This window comes from Ictalurus furcatus, chromosome 7, assembly GCF_023375685.1.
Source record: "Ictalurus furcatus strain D&B chromosome 7, Billie_1.0, whole genome shotgun sequence".
In the NCBI taxonomy this organism is placed as follows: Eukaryota; Metazoa; Chordata; class Actinopteri; order Siluriformes; family Ictaluridae; genus Ictalurus; species Ictalurus furcatus.
This window is the reverse complement of record NC_071261.1, coordinates 27576206-27598919: the sequence shown is the minus strand read 5'-3', so window position 1 is coordinate 27598919 and position 22714 is coordinate 27576206. Positions and strand designations below refer to the sequence as shown.

The 22714-nt window shown below is 37.2% G+C and overlaps 2 protein-coding genes across 2 annotated transcripts in view; both read right to left on the bottom strand.

The window, feature by feature from the left end:
- Positions 1 to 3748, bottom strand: part of LOC128610727 (Fc receptor-like protein 5) — a 30180-nt gene extending 26432 nt beyond the window's left edge. The window contains exon 1 of the mRNA XM_053630144.1: positions 3613 to 3748. Within this exon, the coding sequence (XP_053486119.1) occupies positions 3613 to 3748 (136 nt within the window). The remainder of the gene's footprint in view (positions 1 to 3612) is intronic.
- Positions 3749 to 6825: 3077 nt separating this feature from the next.
- Positions 6826 to 21351, bottom strand: LOC128610725 (uncharacterized). The gene is made up of 6 exons (XM_053630143.1): positions 21010 to 21351; positions 18774 to 18854; positions 16541 to 16615; positions 14314 to 14388; positions 8245 to 8508; positions 6826 to 6944 (listed from the first exon to the last, which is right to left on the bottom strand). The coding sequence occupies exons 1-6, from the start codon at positions 21137 to 21139 to the stop codon at positions 6826 to 6828; spliced, it is 744 nt and encodes a 247-aa protein (XP_053486118.1). The 5' UTR covers positions 21140 to 21351.
- Positions 21352 to 22714: the final 1363 nt, after the last annotated feature.

The following is a 22714-nucleotide window of genomic DNA, read 5'->3' as shown; positions in this document are numbered from 1 at the left end:
AACAAAAGATATTAGGATAAAAAAAAGGAGCAGGACCTGCTGTGGCTTTGTCTGGAATTATTTTCGCTGATGAAAAAGAACAAAAACAGACAATATTGAGTCTAAAATCTAAGTCACTTAATATTAGCTTATTGTTTACATTAGCATAGCATGTTAAATTAACTACTAAATGAAAAATCACATCAGCTGTGTGAGCTTTTAAAATAATGTCCTATGATTATTAACAAATACTGAAGGTGTGTAACAGCACAGCCAGACTACGAACACACACACACACACAAACACACACACACACAAACACACATCGAAGTCAGTAACCATGTTTCCATCGACATATTTTTATATGAATTTTGGGACATCTCGTAAAAAATGCTGGATGGAAACACCAGATACGAATAAAATCTCCAAAATGCGCATTAAAAAAATTATGCACTCAATTGAAGCAGATAATATTTTTTTTTGATAAGAAAACATGAGCATAAACTACGATGGAACACATTTACTGAATAAATTCCTCGATGCGCATCAAAGTCATGTGACTTTTCCTCAACAAATCATGTGATTGGATAATTGGCTGATGTGATTGGATATGACTGGATATTCAGCGCTTGTGGCCAACTTATCCTAACTTACCCAGAATATTCCCCTCACGTTAACAAAAACTAACCTTCCCAGAATGTTGCAGGGAGTTTTTTTTTGTAACAATCTAAAGAGAACCTATACAGAACATGTAAAATTCAAAATACATGTAAAATTCAGACATCTGTTTATCTGAGAAATATTACATCTAATCCACTTCGTCTGTGATAATGAAAGCAAACACCGCACGAGCATCACTACGGGAAGCAGAAAGTGTCTGACTACATGGCTCCGTTTTCAGCTCCTCCCCCGACTACATGTGGCAACTCTCGCCGATCGGTTACAACTGGCCAAAGTCGAACATACCTGTTTTTTTTTCAAATTCAACTCGTGTAACTGTTTCTATCTGCTACAACTCCTAATGGCAGGTGTAAAGACAGTGCAACACTTTAACTAACATCTCAAAGGATATTAGTGTCACTGTCACGTAATTTCTCTTTGTCTAACGTTAGGAAGCTAGTTACCTACAACAGCACACTAGATAGTTTATTAGACAGTTAGCTAGGCTAAGCAATGTTGGATGGTAGCTAGCTAGCTGGCTAATTAGTTAGGTTTCACACATTAGTTCACAGTTGCACAGTTCAGGGAAGTAAAGTATAGAGACTGACAAATAAAACTATAATGTTTGGTCATGCCACACAGCCATAGTCATTAACTGTTGTAAATAAAATTAATGCTGCGTCCCGTATAAGTGGCATCAGGGAAGTGCACAGAGACTTCAACGCTGACATGAATGGAACACAGCAAAGTGCTAACATTAATCAGTGACGATCATTTTTAAAATGAGCATTTTTGTTTTAACTACAGAATTTGACAGAGGTAGAAAACATGAAAAGGATGAAGCTAGAGATGCACCGATGTATCGGCCAAAAATCAAATTCAGCCGATAAAGGCAATTTTTCATGCTCTCGGCCATCGGCAGATAATTTAAAAACATCCGATGATCAGGGCCATTTATATCCTGTCAATCAAAAGAGAGCAGGAAAACACATGGCATTCGTGCTGTGTGTACAGAAGATGTCTCTTGTGTGGAATTACTTTGAATTGGGTGATAATGACGACAAAACTGCAGTTTGTAATCTCTGCACTGCTAAGATTTTACAGAAGCAGTGCTTATTTTGTTCTGCGTGCATGTTAATGAATGAGTGCTTTTACACCGGACACTGTAGCGGTGCAGCAGGAGTTTCGGCGTCGAGGCAATTTTTTTTTTTTCACCCCATGCTGCTAGCGTTGAATTAAAGCACTAGTACACTGTTGAAAGATTTAAATGAAGATGAGTGGACAAAAAAAGTAGATAATGCACAGAGAAATATATTTGTCGAATTGTATATTTCATATCCAGTTAATGTTAATATATAAAGAAAAGTTTATATTATATATTACCAGTTTGTTGTTCAATGATGAAGTGGAAATATTTTTGTTTGGGGTGAGTGAATGTGAAGCCTAACAGGAGTGTTTTTTTTAGACTTCAGTCAATGTTAACATGAATTAATAACATTCATTCAGAGTGTAAACGGCAGTCATTAAAAGCAATAGCGATCTCATTTACTCCATTAGACACTCTGGTATTAACACTTAGCTCCATGGTGTCTTTGTAATTTGTGACCAAATATGTATTTATAACAAACTAGTACGGATAATATGCTAAGCGCTAGCTAGCTACACCAGCTAAGCTAGCTGACTTCATTGAATGTTGGCTAGTGAGAATTAGCCCTTAGTTAATCGTGATCGTGTTATTGGTACCTATACCTAAAGACACATGTAGCAGAATAAATTAGTTTATTTAGTTGTATTTAATTTATTGTGGCTTATTAATGTTAATACATTGTCAGTGGTATTATCATAGCTAGTTGTCTACATTCAGAATATTTAACTATATACTTACACACTTTTTAATAGTACATTCATTTGGATTATGTCTATATTATTATATCTATATTTATATTGCATTACAAGGTCATTATAAATGTGCTCAGATGTATATATTTGAGTGTTTTCCTCCTCACAGTGAGCTGTATGTAAATGATCAACTCCCTGTGTATCACCTGATTTCTAAGACTGGATTTACATCCTGATTAGAAGGCGAGTGAAACCTTCAGGGATCACATCTCTTTTCAGGAACACCACTGAGCAGATCTTAGTTAGAGGACAGTGACACTGACGCGTGTTTCTTGATGAACATGATGTGTCCATTAATGGATGGAGTAGAAGGGGGCAAATTGTGCAGAGATACATATTGGTAATAGTCAGTAATTGTATACCACATTACTGAAATCTTGAGAAGTTACATTTTAGAAAGTGTTTGCAATTTTGTGTGTGTGTGTGTGTGTGTGTGTGTGTTGCTTGAGACAACACATATTTTGCATATTTGTGCTGTTATGAGGGATTCTATTAAGGGTGTTGAATAATTTTGAAAATAGAGAAGTCATTATAAGTTACATTTTGAGTTGAATTTGGGGAAACCACTGGAAGCATTCGTTGTGTTGAATTACTTCAATTGCTTTCGTTTGATTACAAACAGCTAAAAGTCTGTATATTTTTACAGTAAACCTCATTTGCAATGGGGGTTGAATAATTTTGATTGCAACTGTACATCATGGCCTTTCATTCATGTCTGTGTCCAACCTAGAATTTATTTATTTATTTTTTTGTATTATGCTATCCACCCTGTACATACGATTCACATGGAACTGTATGCAAACATGTGTTTACCATATGGACAGTACAATGGAGTCGGGGATGTCAAGGGGAGGTGGAGTGTGTGTCTGATGGTAAACAGCAGCGGGTGTGACAGCGTGAGCATTGCTCCCCTTACTTGCTCCTGCTCACCCAACCTGGAGCTCCTGACCATCAAATGCTACCCTTTCTACCATCCTCGGGAATCTACTGTACCTCCATCATAGTCAGTGCCCTTTATGTTCCACCTCAGGCGGTCATGGACACTGCCTTATGTGAACTGCAAGAGGCTCTCACTCAACACCAGACTCATCATCTGGATGCTGCCCTTATTGTGGCGGGGGACTTTAACAGTGCCAACCTCAAACGTGCAGTGATAAACTTCCACCAACACATCACCTGCCCTACCAGGGGCAAGAGGACACTGGACCATTGCTACACTCCATTCAAAGTCAGCTCCAGCGCATAGTCACATCCATCATTTGGGAAATGGAACCATGTCGCCATCTTCCTCATGCCTAGATGCAAACAAAATGGGGGCGGCCCAAGATGGCAGTTGAATGTTATTTAATCTGAGTGCTTTTTAAGGTTTAGATGCTAAATATCCATGAATGTTTATTGACTTTGGTCATACAATACTTTAAATAATATACCTATAGTTCTGCAGCATGTTTGGAAGCTATTGGTCAATGTTTTACATTACTGCATCACAAAGCAAGCAGTGTCACCTCGGTTTCTAATCTAGTGAAATGGCTGTTACTATCATTGACAAATCTACTGCAGTGCAGGTAAACGAACAGTTGAGTGCTCTACCTGACACACCATTGAAGAGCATGGAATTGAAAAAGAGTAAAAAGGAACCTACACTATTTGAGATTCAAAACAACATAGTGAGTCATCAACTCACTCAACAAGAGATAAGATCAACAAGAGAGCCGATAGTCTGGATGAAATTATCAAGAAGAATACTGTGACTATTGATGTTCAAACGCTCACTTGACTTTGCCTTTAAATAAGTCAATGAATTAAAAAGTGATATGAAATCTGTGAAAGAGACATGTACAAGAAACAAACGAGAGATAAAGGAAATAGAAGACAGACTGAACAAGGCTGAATGATATCATCATAGTTGGAATATTCATATTTCTGGAATTCCAGAAAGGGCAGATGAGAATATTAAGCAATGTGTGATAGAAATATGCAAAACTGTCATTCCAGAAGAAAAGGTCAGACAGACAATGGATGTAGACATTGTTCATCGTTTAGTACCAAAGGAGCCGAACAGAGACCCCAGAGCGACAATCATCCAGTTCTCAAGCAGAGCTACGCGCTCCAGTGGAAACAGGCAAAGAGCTGTGAATACCTGAAGACCCATAACCTAAGATTTAAGGAAGCTCTGACCAAAGCTGACATGAATTGTTGTAAGGAACTATGGCCAGTGGTGGAGCCGGCATAAAAAGAGGGCTAGGTGGCGTTTTTTGCTGGAGTTAAGGTGATCATCAATGGTGCTGGTATCAATCCTCCAAATCGTAACTGTTTTTTGATAAGCTGTAGCTCTTAAGACACTTTTAGTAACAAACAGTCTTTATATTGTTGTTTTATGCACAGTTGATCTGTTGAACTGTTCTAAATGTTTCTTGTTCACTGCACTGTTAAATATTAATGACCAAGGACTAGTACAGTTAATGTTGTGGGCACAAACCCTTAATTAGCTAAACAAAGCTTACAACCAATCTTACACTTAGGCTTAGGAGTGGTTGTTTTTTTCTGATTACTTTTATCTGTTCATCTGTCTTTGTCTGTCTGTTCCATTAATGTCAGGGGTAGGGATGAAACGGTTACATTAAAATTCCCCGATGGTTAGTATTACCGTGTCACATTTAATTATCATTAAAACTGCACGATTATCATGATGTAAAAGCAGATGTAAAACCCGCTGTAAAGGCTGTCCACACACACCCAGCAAGATTCTGGCACAGGCGCAGCATGCAACATTGTTTTTTGAGCATGAAAACGGACACTACAATTAAAAACTGAACGCGTCTGCTCAATTCAGCATGAGCCGAATGAGTCAGAGTCACAGCACAGAACAGCAGTCAGATTTTATTTATCACGTGATGAAAGTGAGACGAGCTGACTGACAGGAAGAGTGAGGCGAGCTGACTGACAGGAAGAGTGAGGTTAGCTGAATGATAGGAAGAGTGAAGCGAGCTGACTGACAGGAAGAGTGAGGCGAGCTGAATGACAGGAAGAGTGAGGTGAGCTGAATGATAGGAAGAGTGAGGCGAGCTGAATGACAGGAAGAGTGAGGTGAGCTGAATGATAGGAAGAGTGAGGCGAGCTGACTGACAGGAAGAGTGAGGCGAGCTGAATGATAGGAAGAGTGAGGCGAGCTGGGAGACAGGAAGAGTGAGGCGAGCTGACTGACAGGAAGAGTGAGGCGAGCTGAATGATAGGAAGAGTGAGGCGAGCTGAATGATAGGAAGATTGAGGCGAGCTGACTGACAGGAAGAGTGAGGTTAGCTGAATGATAGGAAGAGTGAGGCGAGCTGACTGACAGGAAGAGTGAGGCGAGATGACTGACAGGAAGAGTGAGGCGAGCTGACTGACAGGAAGAGTGAGGTTAGCTGAATGATAGGAAGAGTGAGGCGAGCTGGGAGACAAGACGATTGTGAAAGATTTGGTTTAATATAAGGGAGTTTGTCATTGTACTGTTTTGTTGTTGTTGTGTTTTTCATTAAGAATAATTATGAACCCACCATTCAAGTAATTGCCGCTAATTCGAAAGCGAAATGCACGCAGCCACATGGGCATTCATAAGCGATTTAAATTCTCTCCTTCTTGCTCTGCCATACTGTAAAGCCTCAGATTTCATGTTCTTTGGTAACTTCAGCGTCATTTGTACATGCACTACGTTATTTTGCACTTCAGTAAGCATAGGTTAAGCCCACCCCCCCCCCCCCCCATTACATCTCACAGTTATATCTGGAGAGTCATTTCCCAACTATAAGATAAACTAACTAGCTCACCAATTGGCTTTGAAATAGGCTGTGTGTAGATTCTTTATCAATATTGCAGTTATTCCTTAAGGCCTAGAAATACTAAATTACACACTATGTTCTTCTGGTATGCTTCTTAGTATAATAATAATAATAAAATTTATTTTATAAAGCGCCTTTAAAGCAGCTTCTCAAAGCGTTGTACATAAAATCACAGTCCACAGAAAAATAAAACAAATAAAAGTTAATAAGAACAAAAACAACAACATTAATAATAAAAATAATTATAAAACAATCTAAAAACACATCAGCAATCGAATGCAAGTTTAAAAAAGTGTGTCCTGAGAAGAGCTTTAAAAATGCCAAAAGTCTGGGCTTCCCTGAGTTCAGGAGGAAGAGAGTTCCAAAGTGAAGGAGCATAGACAGAAAAAGCCCTTATTATACTTTTTATCTAGCAGAAGTCTTTAAAGTTGTTCATTAGGCGTGGAGAAACAAAAGCAAAAACTCTGCATCAGCTGCCATCTTGGCCCATCCACGAGGCTGTAGTAGAGGAGTTTTCCTGTTCAGTGTGATGGTGTTTAATATCCCAGACAGCGTCTGTAGTCCCATTTAGCCACTTGTTGGTAATCGCTTTTTTCAAGACACATAAAAGCTTAAAAAAATCATGAGTGGGGTATTATGATGTATTTTATGTTGTAGAATAAAACGTGAAAATATCTTGAGCTTGTGTTAACCACAAACCTTATTTCAGGCATTTAATCAAAATCCCATTAAAAATACCAATTGACTTCAGGAGGATGGAACCGGAAGTGCTAAAACGCTAACTCATTTCCGGGTTTTAGGACTCATTCCTGCTCCACTCTACTGGAGCCTGGCAGCAAAGACTTTATCAGTACACACAAATCCAAAGTGATACACACACGTGACGATTTGCAAATGCAGATTCAACAATTAATTCATAAATGTAAAAACATTCAGAAATTTACAGCCACACTTGTGTGTTTATGAATTGTGTGTTGCATTTGTGAATATGAACTAGGATATGAATGTGTGGGTTAGTGTTTGCGAATATATTCACATTTTTTGTGAATGTGAATTAGCTTATGCATTCCTGAATCTGATTTTATAAATGTATTAATTTTGAGACTATTCTATCTCTATATTCACTATTCACAGTACCTGCTGTACTGGGGAACATAAAGTTTGAATAACAGTAACACAATGTAACTCTTGAGTAGACCCCAACTCGAAATTAAACTTTTATACATTACTCACAACCCAATGTGGTCGTAGTACTCAGTTTTTTTTTATTTATCTTAGTTTCCAGTCATATCACACGCCGACTGTACCTGCATGTGCACTAGTTAGCTAAAGAAAACGCAAGTATTTGTGTCAAAATAAAAGTCTTTAAATATACTCATAGATCCCTACACATTTGAAAATCTTGAAAATTATTAAATTATAAACATTTGTGTATTTATAACTGTATAACTGAATTACTCCAGACAGTGAAGGTCGTGCTCTTTGGTACAGCTGATGTGTTACAGAGACTCTGTGTTGGTCTGAGATGTGTTCTAGTTCTTGTGTGCGCATGTTAAAGAAAAATGCGGTAAAGTGTGTTTTGCTGTTGGAAGTTTGGGTTGACACAACCTGCACCTCCAACTGCACACATCAGTATCTATTTAAAAATCTTCTTCACTCAACTAAAGTAGCAGGAGCATCAGCTTGACTATTAGGGGAAGAACATGTTCCTTATACTCATCAGTTATTTCCTACCAATTTAAATAATAGCTGAGGAAAAATGTCACACCAATCAGAAGAGCTAATAAGCTGTATTGATTCTTTACAAATCAAATTTTTTCCTCATAGGATAAAATCTGGAACTAATCATAACTTTTACATATATAAGTAATAACATTCACACACTCACCTGATACAGTGAGTGTAACAGGATCACTCGTCTTTGAGATCTGAGAGTTACTTCTCCTCCCTCTGCAGGTGTATTCACCACTGTCATAATCACTGATGATGAACTCCTGTGTTGTGTGGGATGGGTTGAATGTGTTATTGTCCCTATACCAGTCGTACGTCCACTCAGTTTCTCCTCCTTCCTGTATTTCACACCTGAAAGTCACAGTCTCTTCTCTGAACACCTGTGTATCAGGCTTTATAATCACCACAGGTTTAGGACTCTCTGTAAGAAACAAAAACAAAATCAGAACTGTTTCTATAAATGAATTCATTTCCAGCACTATTATTTTATTAAATGATTAAGCTCTGGCAGATAACAATCACTACTGATGAAGTAAATGTAGATCACAATTTTAAATACAGACTCAGCCCTAAAAATAATCAGGTCACTGTACTGACAATTAACATCTACACTATTTATTCATGTCTGAATTACAGTGTGTTGGCGATCCTGTTTATCTTTTCATAAGATCTTTAGGAACGCTGAGTGTCAGCAAGGGAACAAGAAACTAAAGGTAAAAGATACACTGGTATGCTAGTACTGCCTTACTGAGTACAATTTGAAGTTTTTTTTTTTTTTTTTACAAGTGTACTCAATTATTATATATAATATATATATATATATATATATACACACACACACACACACACACACACACACACACTTAGTGATTGGTGATTGAAAACAACCCTGTTAAACACATCCTAACTTAATGAAGCCCCTTTTACAGCCTCTGAGCAGCTTGTTAAAAGAGTTTTCCAGGTTTTGGTGACCTTTTCTACCAAACACCAAATACGAATAAAATCTCCAAAATGCGCATTAAAAAAATTATGCACTCAATTGAGGCAAATAAAATTTTTATTTGATAAGAAAACATACACATAATCTACGATGGAAACACATTTACTGAATAAATTCCTCGATGTGCATCAAAAAGTCATGTGACTTTTCCTCAACAAATCATGTGATTGGATAATTGGCTGATGTGATTGGATATGACTGGATATTCAGCGCTTGTGGCCAACTTATCCTAACTTACCCAGAATGTTCCCCTCACGTTAACAAAAACTAACCTTCTCAGAATGTTGCAGGGAGTTTTTTTTTGTAACAATCTAAAGAGAACCTATACAGAACATGTAAAATTCAAAATACATGTAAAATTCAGACATCTGTTTATCTGAGAAATATTGCATCTAATCCACTTCGTCTGTGATAATGAAAGCAAACACCGCACGAGCATCACTACGGGAAGCAGAAAGTGTCTGACTACATGGCTCCGTTTTCAGCTCCTCCCCTGACTACATGTGGCAACTCTCGCCGATCAGTTACAACCAGCCAAAGTCGAACACACCTGTTTTTTTTCAAATTCAACTCGTGTAACTGTTTCTATCCGCTACAACTCCTAATGGCAGGTGTAAAGACAGTGCAACACTTTAACTAACATCTCAAAGGACATTAGTGTCACTGTCACGTAATTTCTCTTTGTCTAACGCTAGGAAGCTAGTTAGCTACAACAGCACACTAGTTAGTTTATTAGATAGTTAGCTAAGCTAAGCAATGTTGGATGGTAGCTAGCTAGCTGGCTAATTAGTTAGGTTTCACACATTAGTTCACAGTTGCACAGTTCAGGGAAGTAAAGTACAGAGACTGACAAATAAAACTATAATGTTTGGTTCTAAATGTTTCTTGTTCACTGCACTGTTAAATATTAATGACCAAAGACTAGTACAGTTAATGTTGTGGGCACAAACCCTTAATTAGCTAAACAAAGCTTACGACCAATCTTACACTTAGGCTTAGGAGTGGTTGTTTTTTTCTTATTACTTTTATCTGTTCATCTGTCTTTGTCTGTCTGTTCCATTAATGTCAGGGGTAGGGATGAAACAGTTACCCGTTTCACATTAAAATTCCCCGATGGTTAGTATTACCGTGTCACATTTAATTATCATTAAAACTGTTATAATTTTTAATTATCACATTTAATTATCATGATCTGTAAAACCCGCTGTAAAGGCTGTCCACACACACCCAGCATGATTCTGGCACAGGCGCAGCATGCAACATTGTTTTTTGAGCATGAAAACAGACGCTACAATTAAAAACTGAACGCGTCTGCTCAATTCAGCATGAGCCGAATGAGTCAGAGTCACAGCACAGATCAGCAGTCAGATTTCATTTATCACGTGACGAAAGTGTGGCGAGCTGACTGACAGAAAGGGTGAGGCGAGCTGACTGACAGGAAGAGTGAGGCAAGCTGACTGACAGGAAGAGTGAGGTGAGCTGACTAACAGGAAGAGTGAGGTTAGCTGACTGACAGGAAGGGTGAGGCGAGCTGACTGACAGGAAGGGTGAGGCGAGCTGACTGACAGGAAGAGTGAGGTGAGCTGACTGACAGGAAGAGTGAGGTTAGCTGAATGATAGGAAGAGTGAGGCGAGCTGGGAGACAAGACGATTGTGAAAGATTTGGTTTAATATAAGCGAGTTTGTCATTGTACTGTTTTGTTGTTGTTGTGTTTTTCATTAAGAATAATTATGAACCCACCATTCAAGTAATTGCCGCTAATTCGAAAGCGAAATGCACGCAGCCACATGGGCATTCATAAGCGATTTAAAGCGAGGGGGAAAAGAGGGAAAAGCTCCAATGAAGTACCAAAGCCCCCTTTCACAGCAACTTTCTTCTGCCAAGCTCTGCAGACAGGGTTCCCATCTTCTATTAAGTTCCCCTCAGAATTTTTATTAAATCCAAAATATGACCACATTTCGGATTTGGTCTTCTTGGATGGTTGGAAATTCTCCCGAGTGCCATCACTGCCTTCCACCATGTCTCTAACTGAACTAAATGAATTTTATTACTATAAAAAGCAAAACGACAGTGGGGGTGATGCCACGGTGGGCAGTTGGTGTGCGGTCGAACACAAATATTAAACCTGTTTAAATAATTTCAGTGTGTGTATCAGTACTTTTTGTACATTTTCAGCACATTTTAACAATACTGTGATAATCCTGATAACCGTGATATTTTTGGTCACGATAATCGTGTTATGAAATTTTCATACTGTTACAGCTCTAGTCAGGGGTATTAGAGATTGTTGTAAATGTAATTCTGTTTTTTTTTATATTGCAAAAACTTTAATGCAGACTTTTATTTCATGCAAGAAACACACACGCTATCATTTGACCTTGATCTTTGGAAAAAGCAATGGGGAAATGAAATATGGCTTTCTTGTCAGAGGAGTAAATCTGCCAGTGTGGTGATTCCTAAACAGGCATTCAAAGGAAAAATTATATTCAGTAAAACTCATACATTTGGAAGATGGCTAATTTATTTGTGTCCATTTATCATGATACATATTTACTGGCAATATATATTTATATATATATACACAATATATTTACAGTAGAGATACAAAACCTAAAAGATATTTTCCAAAATATTAAAATAAAATCCTTTTTAATTTAGTCCCTAATGTACCAATAGATCGATATCCACTTCCTAAAGGACCAAATTCCATATGTCCAATTATTAGTAGATTAGATTAGTCATCATAATGTCATAGATGCTCGGAGATTTAAAAATCCAGACAAGAAGCAACTGAGATGGTGTAACAGGGGTAGATCTAAACAATCAAGAATTGATTTATTATTTTTTTTGTTGTTGTTTTATCTCAGACACTTTAATGGAAAGAATTTTTTTAAAAATCTCAATCTCAATCAATCCATTGGTCTTCACTGACCACAAATTAAATGAACTTAACAACTGATCTAGATCATTTGGGTGTCTGTGGCTTGAACAGGGGTTATTGGAAATTAAATGTAACCTACTTTAAGATGATCTTTTTCAGAAAGAGGCAAAAAACAAAACAAAACATTATTAAGTGATTCTGGAGTAAAGCCCAATTAGAAAAAGTATATGGGAGATATTGGGAGTTAATGAAATGAAGTGAAATTAATAGCTATGAAAAGGGGTAAGGAAATTGCTCAAAGTAAAAAAACATATGAAATAGTCCAACTATCTTCTGCAGATACTGACCTACAATCTGATAACAAGTTACATATATTATAATCAGACCTGGAAAAATGGTATGAAGAGAAATCAAAGGGAGCCTTTCTGAGGTCAAAAAGGAGATGGTTAGAAAAGAGGAAAAAATATAAAATAATTTTATAAATTACAAAAAAGGGAATTATGAATCTAGTTTTGTTGTAAATGTAAAATAGATGGGGAAATTTATGAAAATTATAAAGACACAGTGGGGAAATATGTATTGGATGGGTCAACATTTTTTTCAGTAAATATATTTCCAATGAGGCTATTCACATGACATTTTCACCAGACATCAGTATTAACTCAAGAAATCCAGAAATATAATTTCTGGAGCGTTTTTTTCAGCCAAGACTCATTGGTTGCTATGATACGGAATATCCACAGAAGTAACTTACTAGAATGTTACTAGATTCTAATTACTGAATATAAAAAGGTCAACACAAGGTAAAGTATTTGCTCTAGCCCTTGCTTTGGATGAAAGAATGGCTCAAGCACATGGAAAGAGAAGACGGACCCACCAGTCCATGTGGGGTCATGAGATTTTGTGGGTGAGGAAACATCTCAAAATGTTCCTCCAAGCATTATTTTCTATTTTAATATTTTGGTAGTCTGGGGATGTCGTCTTTTACAGACATGAATACTTGGAGACCAGCAATATTAACTGCTCCTCCATTGTTGTTCAGTCATGGTACATGTAGGATGTGACGTTTGGTCGGTGTGGTATTTGTCCCGCCAATCCTCCACTGTGATTAGACGGCTGGGTAAAAAAGTGACAAATAAATAAAGACATATGCGGACGATATATCTGTGTCTGTAAAAGACCAAAGGGAACTCGACAGAATAATGGAGCATTTTCAAAATTATGAAAAAAATCTCAGGAGCTAAATGAAACCCGACTAAAACAGAGGCAGTGTGGATGGGCTATAGCGCTGCTCCAGTTAAATATGCAGAATAAAGCCGTATATTGGAAAATAAATGAGAAAGAATATGGTGAGATGTTCCAACATAAACATCTAACATTAACTGAGAGCTTAGAGTGTATTAAAAACATACGAATAAAAGACATATCAGAAAACATGAGAGATATAATGTGGATAATACGTGTAGGCAGATTAGTAGTATGGTGTGTTGTAAAATGGAGTTGCTATGTTCTACTAAAAATGTCCTGCTAATGATTGTAATGAAAATGAAACAAATGAACATCTTTTAATATACTGTCCATCAGGGGCGGTTCTAGGATTTCATCCTTAGGGGGCTTAGGCCTCAGTGAGGATGTTAAGCTAGACACAATTTCCTAATTAGTGCCTCTTTGTAAAACGGAGCCATTATATTACTATATAGTAAGTGTAAAGTACCGATATTTAAATTGGTACCAAGTCGATACTAAAATTTTATAACTGATGCAATGCTACCAGTCTTGCACTCTGCAGTACGGCTCAAATCGTTACACGTATACTGTTTGACTGACAGACGACTGTCTGTATGCATCGTTTTTAATGAAATGTCTCTCTTTAAATGAGAACCACTGTGATGGGCTAAATGAAATATATTTTCATTTGAAAGGCATACGTTTGTGGGAGAAGTAGACACAAAACACAACCTTGACTTTATAATTATACACAGTAAAACACAAATAGCAAAACATTTTACAACCTGCATTGGTTCTCCAATCATGATGGACATAAATCAATCATGACCCCTTTAATTACTGATCTTAAAATGGAAATGGTTATGATGTTTTGGAATGACATACTGTAAGGGTGAGTAAATAATGTCAGGACTTTTATTTTAGGGTTAATTATCCTGCTAAAGGATTATCATGACTATGAAAATGGCATATTTGTACATTAAATATTTTAGGGAAACAGAAAACTAGAAAATATTTTCTGGAATACTACTACTGAATTGTGGGCACTGAGCAATAAAAGTGTTCTTAGCTGTGAGAACATTAGAAAATGTTCACTCTGTTCTTCATCATTTCTTACCTGTCTCTGGCTTTATCGCTCCGTCTCCTGTGACCCCTTCAGTCTCTCTGCTTGCCCCCCCTTGCACTTCCTCTCCTGTAAAAAAAAAAAGTTGTATACCCATCTATAAAAAAGCGAGCATGTCTCTGAATGAGAGAAATTGTCTTTTATTTCATGAATTAAGTTGTGTTCTATGCCTGCGCAAGGATGCACGCCTAAGAAGGATGTTACGTTATCCAATGTATTTCTGTTTGCTCTATGTGCCATTTGTGTGTCTGTCAGTGGTGGGATGGGATTCTTTTGTCTCCTCCCCCTTCTCTAGGCCCTGCCTACTGCATGCGTCACGTTCCGGCTTGCTAATGGATGATCACGTTTTGTCCACACCTGCTCCAGCCTTGTACGACAGGATTGGTTGCCTGCATGTTTCCGGAAGTGTACTTAAGCCTCGTCAGTCTTCATCACAGGGCAGATCATTGCCATTGTGTTGTGTGTAGAGAGAAGTGCTTTTCGCCTCTGTATGACCTTATGCCTGATTTGACTTTGTTTATGCCCTGCCCCATTACGATTCATGTGATACATTTGTGTATATATGTATATATTATTTTGTTAAGTAACACACTAATAGTCATATCTGTAAATAGTGCACGGTTAAGAGTGGTTTGTAGGAAGTCAGCGCCATTCTTCTTTTCTCCTGGTTTTGGGTTAGCTAGGGAGTGAGACAAGACGGTGTATTTTTGTTTTCTTTTCTTGTAGGTTAGTTAGTTTTCTTGTGGTAAAGTTAGAGGGTATTTTTGTTTATTATTTTGGCCTGACCGGCTTCTGAAGAGTGAAACCACTGTGTGTATAAAAGGTGCTCAGTTTGGAGAATAAACAAAACAAACGCAATGTTGGTCTCGCCAACCCTTTTCTTTTTTTATTTTATTGTATGTTGCGGCCTGATCTAGACCGGGTTGTAACAAGGTCATGCCATGTCATTTAGATTAGTACAGAATGTTTATCTACTTACAGAGACACAAAGATGTTTTTCTGTTCGTCTGCACATTTGCTAAGACCCTGAAACAAAGCCTGTTTGAACTGCATCAAACTGCTCCTTATCGGTACATAGAAGTGTATCGTGCCCTGTGCTTCATATATACAGTACATGTTCAGCACAAGCGCTCAGAGCACTCTCATCTTCTATCCTGTATTCATCATTCTGTGATAAACTACTTCACCTGAGAGGACGAGTCTGCGAGTGTTGTCTAATTTCCACGACACTGTATGCATCTTTTTTTAATGAAATGTATCTCTTTAAATGAGGAGAACCACTGTTATGGGCTAAATTATTATTATTTTTTATTTGAAAGGCATGATTTTGTGGGAGAAATAGACACAAAACAGAACCTTACCTTTATGATTATAAACATGTCCTATTATAAAAAGTGTCCTGTTAATGATTTAATGAAAATGAAACAAATGAACATCTTTTAATATACTGTCCATCAGGGGCGGTTCTAGAATTTCATCCTTAGGGAGCTTAGGCCTCAGTGAGGATGTTAAGCTAGAGACAATTTCCTAATTAGTGCCTCTTTGTAAAACGGGACCACTATATTACTATATAGTAAGTGTAAAGTACCGATATTTAAATTGGTACCAAGTCGATACTAAAATTTTATAAATGATGCAATGCTACCAGTCTTGCACTCTGCAGTATGGCTCAAATTGTTACACGTATACCGTTTGACTGAGAAACGACTGTCTGTATGCATCTTTTTTTAATGAAATGTCTCTCTTTAAATGAGAACCACTGTGATGGGCTGAATGAAATTTTTTTTTTTATGTGAAAGGCATGCTTTTGTGTGAGAAACAGACACAAAACACAACCATGCCTTTATAATTATACACAGTAAAACACAAATAGCAAAACATTTTACAACCTGCATTGGTTCTCCAAACATGACGGACAGAAATCAATCATGACCCCTTTAATTACTGATCTTAAAATGGAAATGGTTATGATGTTTTGGAATGACATACTGTAAGGGTGAATAAATAATGTCAGGACTTTTATTTTAGGGTTAATTATCCTGCTAAAGGATTATCATGACTATGAAAATGGCATATTTGAACATTAAATATTTTAGGGAAACAGAAAACTAGAAAATATTTTCTGGAATACTACTACTGAATTGTGAACACTGAGCAATAAAAGTGTTCTTAGCTGTGAGAACATTAGAAAATGTTCACTCTGTTCTTCATCATTTCTTACTTGTCTCTGGCTTTATCTCTCCGTCTCCTGTGACCCCTTCAGTCTCTCTGTTTGTCCCCCCTTGCACTTCCTCTCCTGTAAAAAAAAAAAAAATGTTGTATATCCATCTATAAAAAAGCGAGCATGTCTCTGAGTGAGAGAAATTGTCTTTTATTTCATGAATTAAGTTGTGTTCTATGCCTGCGCAAGGATGCACGCCTAAGAAGGATGTTACGTTATCCAATGTATTTCTGTTTGCTCTATGTGCCATTTGTGTGTCTGTCAGTGGTGGGATGGGATTCTTTTGTCTCCTCCCCCTTCTCTAGGCCCCGCCTACTGCATGCGTCACATTCCGGCTTGCTAATGGATGATCACGTTTTGTCCACACCTGCTCCGGCCTTGTACAACCGGATTGGTTGCCTGCATGTTTCCGGAAGTGTACTTAAGCCTCGTCAGTCTCCATCCCAGGGCAGATCATTGCCATTGTGTGTAGAGAGAAGTGCTTTTCGCCTCTGTATGACCTTATGCCTGATTTGACTTTGTTTATGCCCTGCCCCATTACGATTCATGTGATACACTTGTGTATATATGTATATATTATTTTGTTAAGTAACACACTAATAGTCATATCTGTAAATAGTGCACGGTTAAGAGTGGTTTGTAGGAAGTCGCGCCATTTGTGTTGATTCTTCTTTTCTCCTGGTTTTGGGTTAGCTAGGGAGTGAGACAAGACGGTGTATTTTTGTTTTCTTTTCTTGTAGGTTAGTTAGTTTTCTTGTGGTAAAGTTAGAGGGTATTTTTGTTTATTATTTTGGCCTGACCGGCTTCTGAAGAGTGAAACCACTGTGTGTATAAAAGGTGCTCCGTTTGGAGAATAAACAAAACAAATGCAATGTTGGTCTCGCCAACCCTTTTCTTTTTTTATTTTATTGTATGTTGCGGCCTGATCTAGACCGGGTCGTAACAAGGTCATGCCATGTCATTTAGATTAGTACAGAATGTTTATCTACTTACAGAGACACAAAGATGTTTTTCTGTTCGTCTGCACATTTGCTAAGACCCTGAAACAAAGCCTGTTTGAACTGCATCAAACTGCTCCTTATCGGTACATAGAAGTGTATCGTGCCCTGTGCTTCATATATACAGTACATGTTCAGCACAAGCGCTCAGAGCACTCTCATCTTCTATCCTGTATTCATCATTCTGTGATAAACTACTTCACCTGAGAGGACGAGTCTGCGAGTGTTGTCTAATTTCCACGACACTGTATGCATCTTATTTTAATGAAATGTATCTCTTTAAATGAGGAGAACCACTGTTATGGGCTAAATTATTATTTTTTTTATTTGAAAGGCATGATTTTGTGGGAGAAATAGACACAAAACAGAACCTTGACTTTATGATTATAAACATGTCCTATTATAAAAAATGTCCTGTTAATGATTGTAATGAAAATGAAACAAATGAACATCTTTTAATATACTGTCCATCAGGGGCGGTTCTAGAATTTCATCCTTAGGGGGCTTAGGCCTCAGTGAGGATGTTAAGCTAGAGACAATTTCCTAATTAGTGCCTCTTTGTAAAACGGGACCATTATATTACTATATAGTAAGTGTAAAGTACCGATATTTAAATTGGTACCAAGTCGATACTAAAATTTTATAACTGATGCAATGCTACCAGTCTTGCACTCTGCAGTACGGCTCAAATCGTTACACGTATACTGTTTGACTGACAGACGACTGTCTGTATGCATCGTTTTTAATGAAATGTCTCTCTTTAAATGAGAACCACTGTGATGGGCTAAATTAAATATTTTTTTTATATGAAAGGCATGCTTTTGTGTGAGAAACAGACACAAAACACAACCATGCCTTTATAATTATACACAGTAAAACACAAATAGCAAAACATTTTACAACCTGCATTGGTTCTCCAAACATGACGGACATAAATCAGTCATGACCTCTTTAATTACTGATCTTAAAATGGAAATGGTTATGATGTTTTGGAATGACATAATGTAAGGGTGAGTAAATAATGTCAGGACTTTTATTTTAGGGTTAATTATCCTGCTAAAGGATTATCATGACTATGAAAATGGCATATTTGTACATTAAATATTTTAGGGAAACAGAAAACAAGAAAATATCTTCTGGAATACTACTACTGAATTGTGAACACTGAGCAATAAAAGTGTTCTTAGCTGTGAGAACATTAGAAAATGTTCACTCTGTTCTTCATCATTTCTTACCTGGAGTTGTCTCTAACTTTTTGTCTCCTGTCACTGTGACCCCTTCAGTCTCTCTGCTTGTCCCCCCTTGCACTTCCTCTCCTGTAAAAAAAAAAAATGTTGTATATCCATCTATAAAAAAGCGAGCATGTCTCTGAATGAGAGAAATTGTCTTTTATTTCATGAATTAAGTTGTGTTCTATGCCTGCGCAAGGATGCACACCTAAGAAGGATGTTACGTTATCCAGTGAATTTCTGTTTGCTCTATGTGCCATTTGTGTGTCTGTCAGTGGTGGGATGGGATTCTTTTGTCTCCTCCCCCTTCTCTAGGCCCCGCCTACTGTGTGCGTTACTTCCGGCTTGCTAATGGATGATCACGTCTTGTCAACACCTGCTCCGGCCTTGTACGACAGGATTGCTTGCCTGCATGTTTCCGGAAGTGTACTTAAGCCTCGTCAGTCTCCATCCCAGGGCAGATCATTGCCATTGTGTGTAGAGAGAAGTGCTTTTCGCCTGTGTATGACCTTATGACTGATTTGACTTTGTTTATGCTCTGCCCCGTTACGATTCATGTGATACACTTGTGTATATATGTATATATTATATTGTTAAGTAACACACTAATAGTCATGTCTGTAAATAGTGCACGGTTAAGAGTGGTTTGTAGGAAGTCGCGCCATTTGTGTTGATTCTTCTTTTCTCCTGGCTTTGGGTTAGCTAGGGAGTGAGAGAAGACGGTGTATTTTTGTTTTCTTTTCTTGTAGGTTAGTTAGTTTTCTTGTGGTAAAGTTAGAGGGTATTTTTGTTTATTATTTTGGCCTGACCGGCTTCTGAAGAGTGAAACCACTGTGTGTATAAAAGGTGCTCCGTTTGGAGAATAAACAAAACAAACGCAATGTTGGTCTCGCCAACCCTTTTCTTTTTTTATTTTATTGTATGTTGCGGCCTGATCTAGACCGGGTCGTAACAAGGTCATGCCATGTCATTTAGATTAGTACAGAATGTTTATCTGCTTACAGAGACACAAAGATGTTTTTCTGTTCGTCTGCACATTTGCTAAGACCCTGAAACAAAGCCTGTTTGAACTGCATCAAACTGCTCCTTATCGGTACATAGAAGTGTATCGTGCCCTGTGCTTCATATATACAGTACATGTTCAGCACAAGCGCTCAGAGCACTCTCATCTTCTATCCTGTATTCATCATTCTGTGATAAACTACTTCACCTGAGAGGACGAGTCTGCGAGTGTTGTCTAATTTCCACGACACTGTATGCATCTTTTTTTAATGAAATGTATCTCTTTAAATGAGGAGAACCACTGTTATGGGCTAAATTATTATTATTTTTTATTTGAAAGGCATGATTTTGTGGGAGAAATAGACACAAAACAGAACCTTGCCTTTATGATTATAAACATGTCCTATTATAAAAAGTGTCCTGTTAATGATTGTAATGAAAATGAAACAAATGAACATCTTTTAATATACTGTCCATCAGGGGCGGTTCTAGAATTTCATCCTTAGGGGGCTTAGGCCTCAGTGAGGATGTTAAGCTAGAGACAATTTCCTAATTAGTGCCTCTTTGTAAAACGGGACCACTATATTACTATATAGTAAGTGTAAAGTACCGATATTTAAATTGGTACCAAGTCGATACTAAAATTTTATAACTGATGCAATGCTACCAGTCTTGCACTCTGCAGTACGGCTCAAATCGTTACACGTATACTGTTTGACTGACAGACGACTGTCTGTATGCATCGTTTTTAATGAAATGTCTCTCTTTAAATGAGAACCACTGTGATGGGCTGAATGAAATTTTTTTTTTTTATGTGAAAGGCATGCTTTTGTGTGAGAAACAGACACAAAACACAACCATGCCTTTATAATTATACACAGTAAAACACAAATAGCAAAACATTTTACAACCTGCATTGGTTCTCCAAACATGACGGACAGAAATCAATCATGACCTCTTTAATTACTGATCTTAAAATGGAAATGGTTATGATGTTTTGGAATGACATACTGTAAGGGTGAGTAAATAATGTCAGGACTTTTATTTTAGGGTTAATTATCCTGCTAGATTATCATGACTATGAAAATGGCATATTTGTACATTAAATATTTTAGGGAAACAGAAAACTAGAAAATATTTTCTGGAATACTACTACTGAATTGTGAACACTGAGCAATAAAAGTGTTCTTAGCTGTGAGAACATTAGAAAATGTTCACTCTGTTCTTCATCATTTCTTACCTGTCTCTGGCTTCATCTCTCCGTCTCCTGTGACCCCTTCAGTCTCTCTGTTTGCCCCCCCTTGCACTTCCTCTCCTGTAAAAAACAAAACAAAAAAACGTTGTATATCCATGTATAAAAAAGCAAGCATGTCTCTGAATGTTGTATCTTATTGGACTGATCTGTTTTTCTGCAGCACAGCCACTGGACGCTTCTCTATTCAAGTACTGTAGATAGCTGGCAACGCACTTACGAAGGGCTACCGCGCATGCGCTGAATATAAAAGAGAATAAAAACCGTAAAGAAAACCTCGGATCAAATTGCCTGTTAGTCTTTTCTTCTTCTTCTTCTTCTTCTTCTTCTTCTTCTTCTTCTTCTTCTTATCGACGTGTCCTGAATTTTGGGGTTATTTTATTTTTTGAAAATAAAAGAGGTTTTGATAGTTTGATAGTTGGTAGTTTTATGGGGGCTGAGATGACAGACAGGGTCATAAACATGGTCTAGAACCGCCCCTGTTGTCCAAGATCAGCAGAGATATGGGGAAATATGGTCAATATTGGAATAGCTAAATATAAAATTAAACGAAAAATCTATAAGGCATGACATTTTTTGCTGAATGTTTGCCTAAGAAAGTGAACATTTTTCTTTGGCTAGTAATCTGCACAGTGAATAATAAAATCTGGAAAACAAGATGCAAAATAATTACGCAACAATCCCATATTTCTGCTGAGGTTGTGTTTAAACAGATCATAAGAGAATAAAAACAACAAAGGACAATTGAAAAGGAGAAAAAATAAACACCCATGGGGCATTTTAAACGTGATAGCTGGCAAAGTGTAAATATTCATGTAAATATACATTATGTTCTTTGAAATTTTAACAATGTATAGGTCTATATTAATATTGTAACCATTGATATTTTGATGTAATGAATACTTGAAGTTTCTTAATAGAGTATGATTAAAAAACGTGACAGTGACAAGCACTGCGTTTTACCGAAAGTTGAAATTTATTCAATTCTCGACGACCAGAAAAAACACCAAGCACACAGAGATCAGTGTGGAATAGACGCTCAGCACATCGTCACGATGCTTTTTAAAATACACAGCACTCCCACTGCAAATAATTGAAAATACTCTAGCCACAGGGAAACAAACATGTGTGGACACATGCCCTTAAAGAACATGCTATAAAGAACATGAATTCTGGAATTTATGTGATGCAGAAATAACATTAAATGAGATAAAATTAGGTATTGCAAAATTAAACGAGAACAAATCCCCTGGTAATGATGGATGGACAAGTGAATACTACCAAGCTTTTCAAGATGATATTTATACATTTTTACTTTTAGTTTTCAAGGATGCAGTTGAAAGTACCTCATTTCCTACCACAATGACACGGGGTCTAATAACTATAATTCCGAAACTGATCATTAGATAACTGGAGACAAATAACCTTAAATAATAATGATGCAAAAATATTAGCTTTAGTATTAGACTTAAAAAAGGATTTAATCAAATCAAAGATGAATGTCAGTCTTATGGCTTTATGAAGGGTAGGCATATCTGTGAAAATATTCAGCTGGTGTTAGATCTAATTGATTATAGTGATTTTATTCTAGAAGACCGTTTTATACAACCCCAATTCCAAAAAAGTTGGGACGCTGTGTGAAATGTAAATAAAAACAGAATGCAATGATTTGCAAATCTCATAAACCCATATG

Excerpts from the sequence above, each read along its gene's own strand:
- LOC128610725 (XM_053630143.1), bottom strand. The coding sequence starts at position 21,139 with ATGCTTGCTTTTTTATACATGGATATACAACGTTTTTTTGTTTTGTTT. Across the intron at positions 18,855-21,009 it reads AGAGATGAAGCCAGAGACAG|GAGAGGAAGTGCAAGGGGGG; the intron begins GTAAGAAATGAT and ends TTTTTTTTACAG. Across the intron at positions 6,945-8,244 it reads TGTTACACTCACTGTATCAG|CGATTACCAACAAGTGGCTA; the intron begins GTGAGTGTGTGA and ends TCTTGAAAAAAG.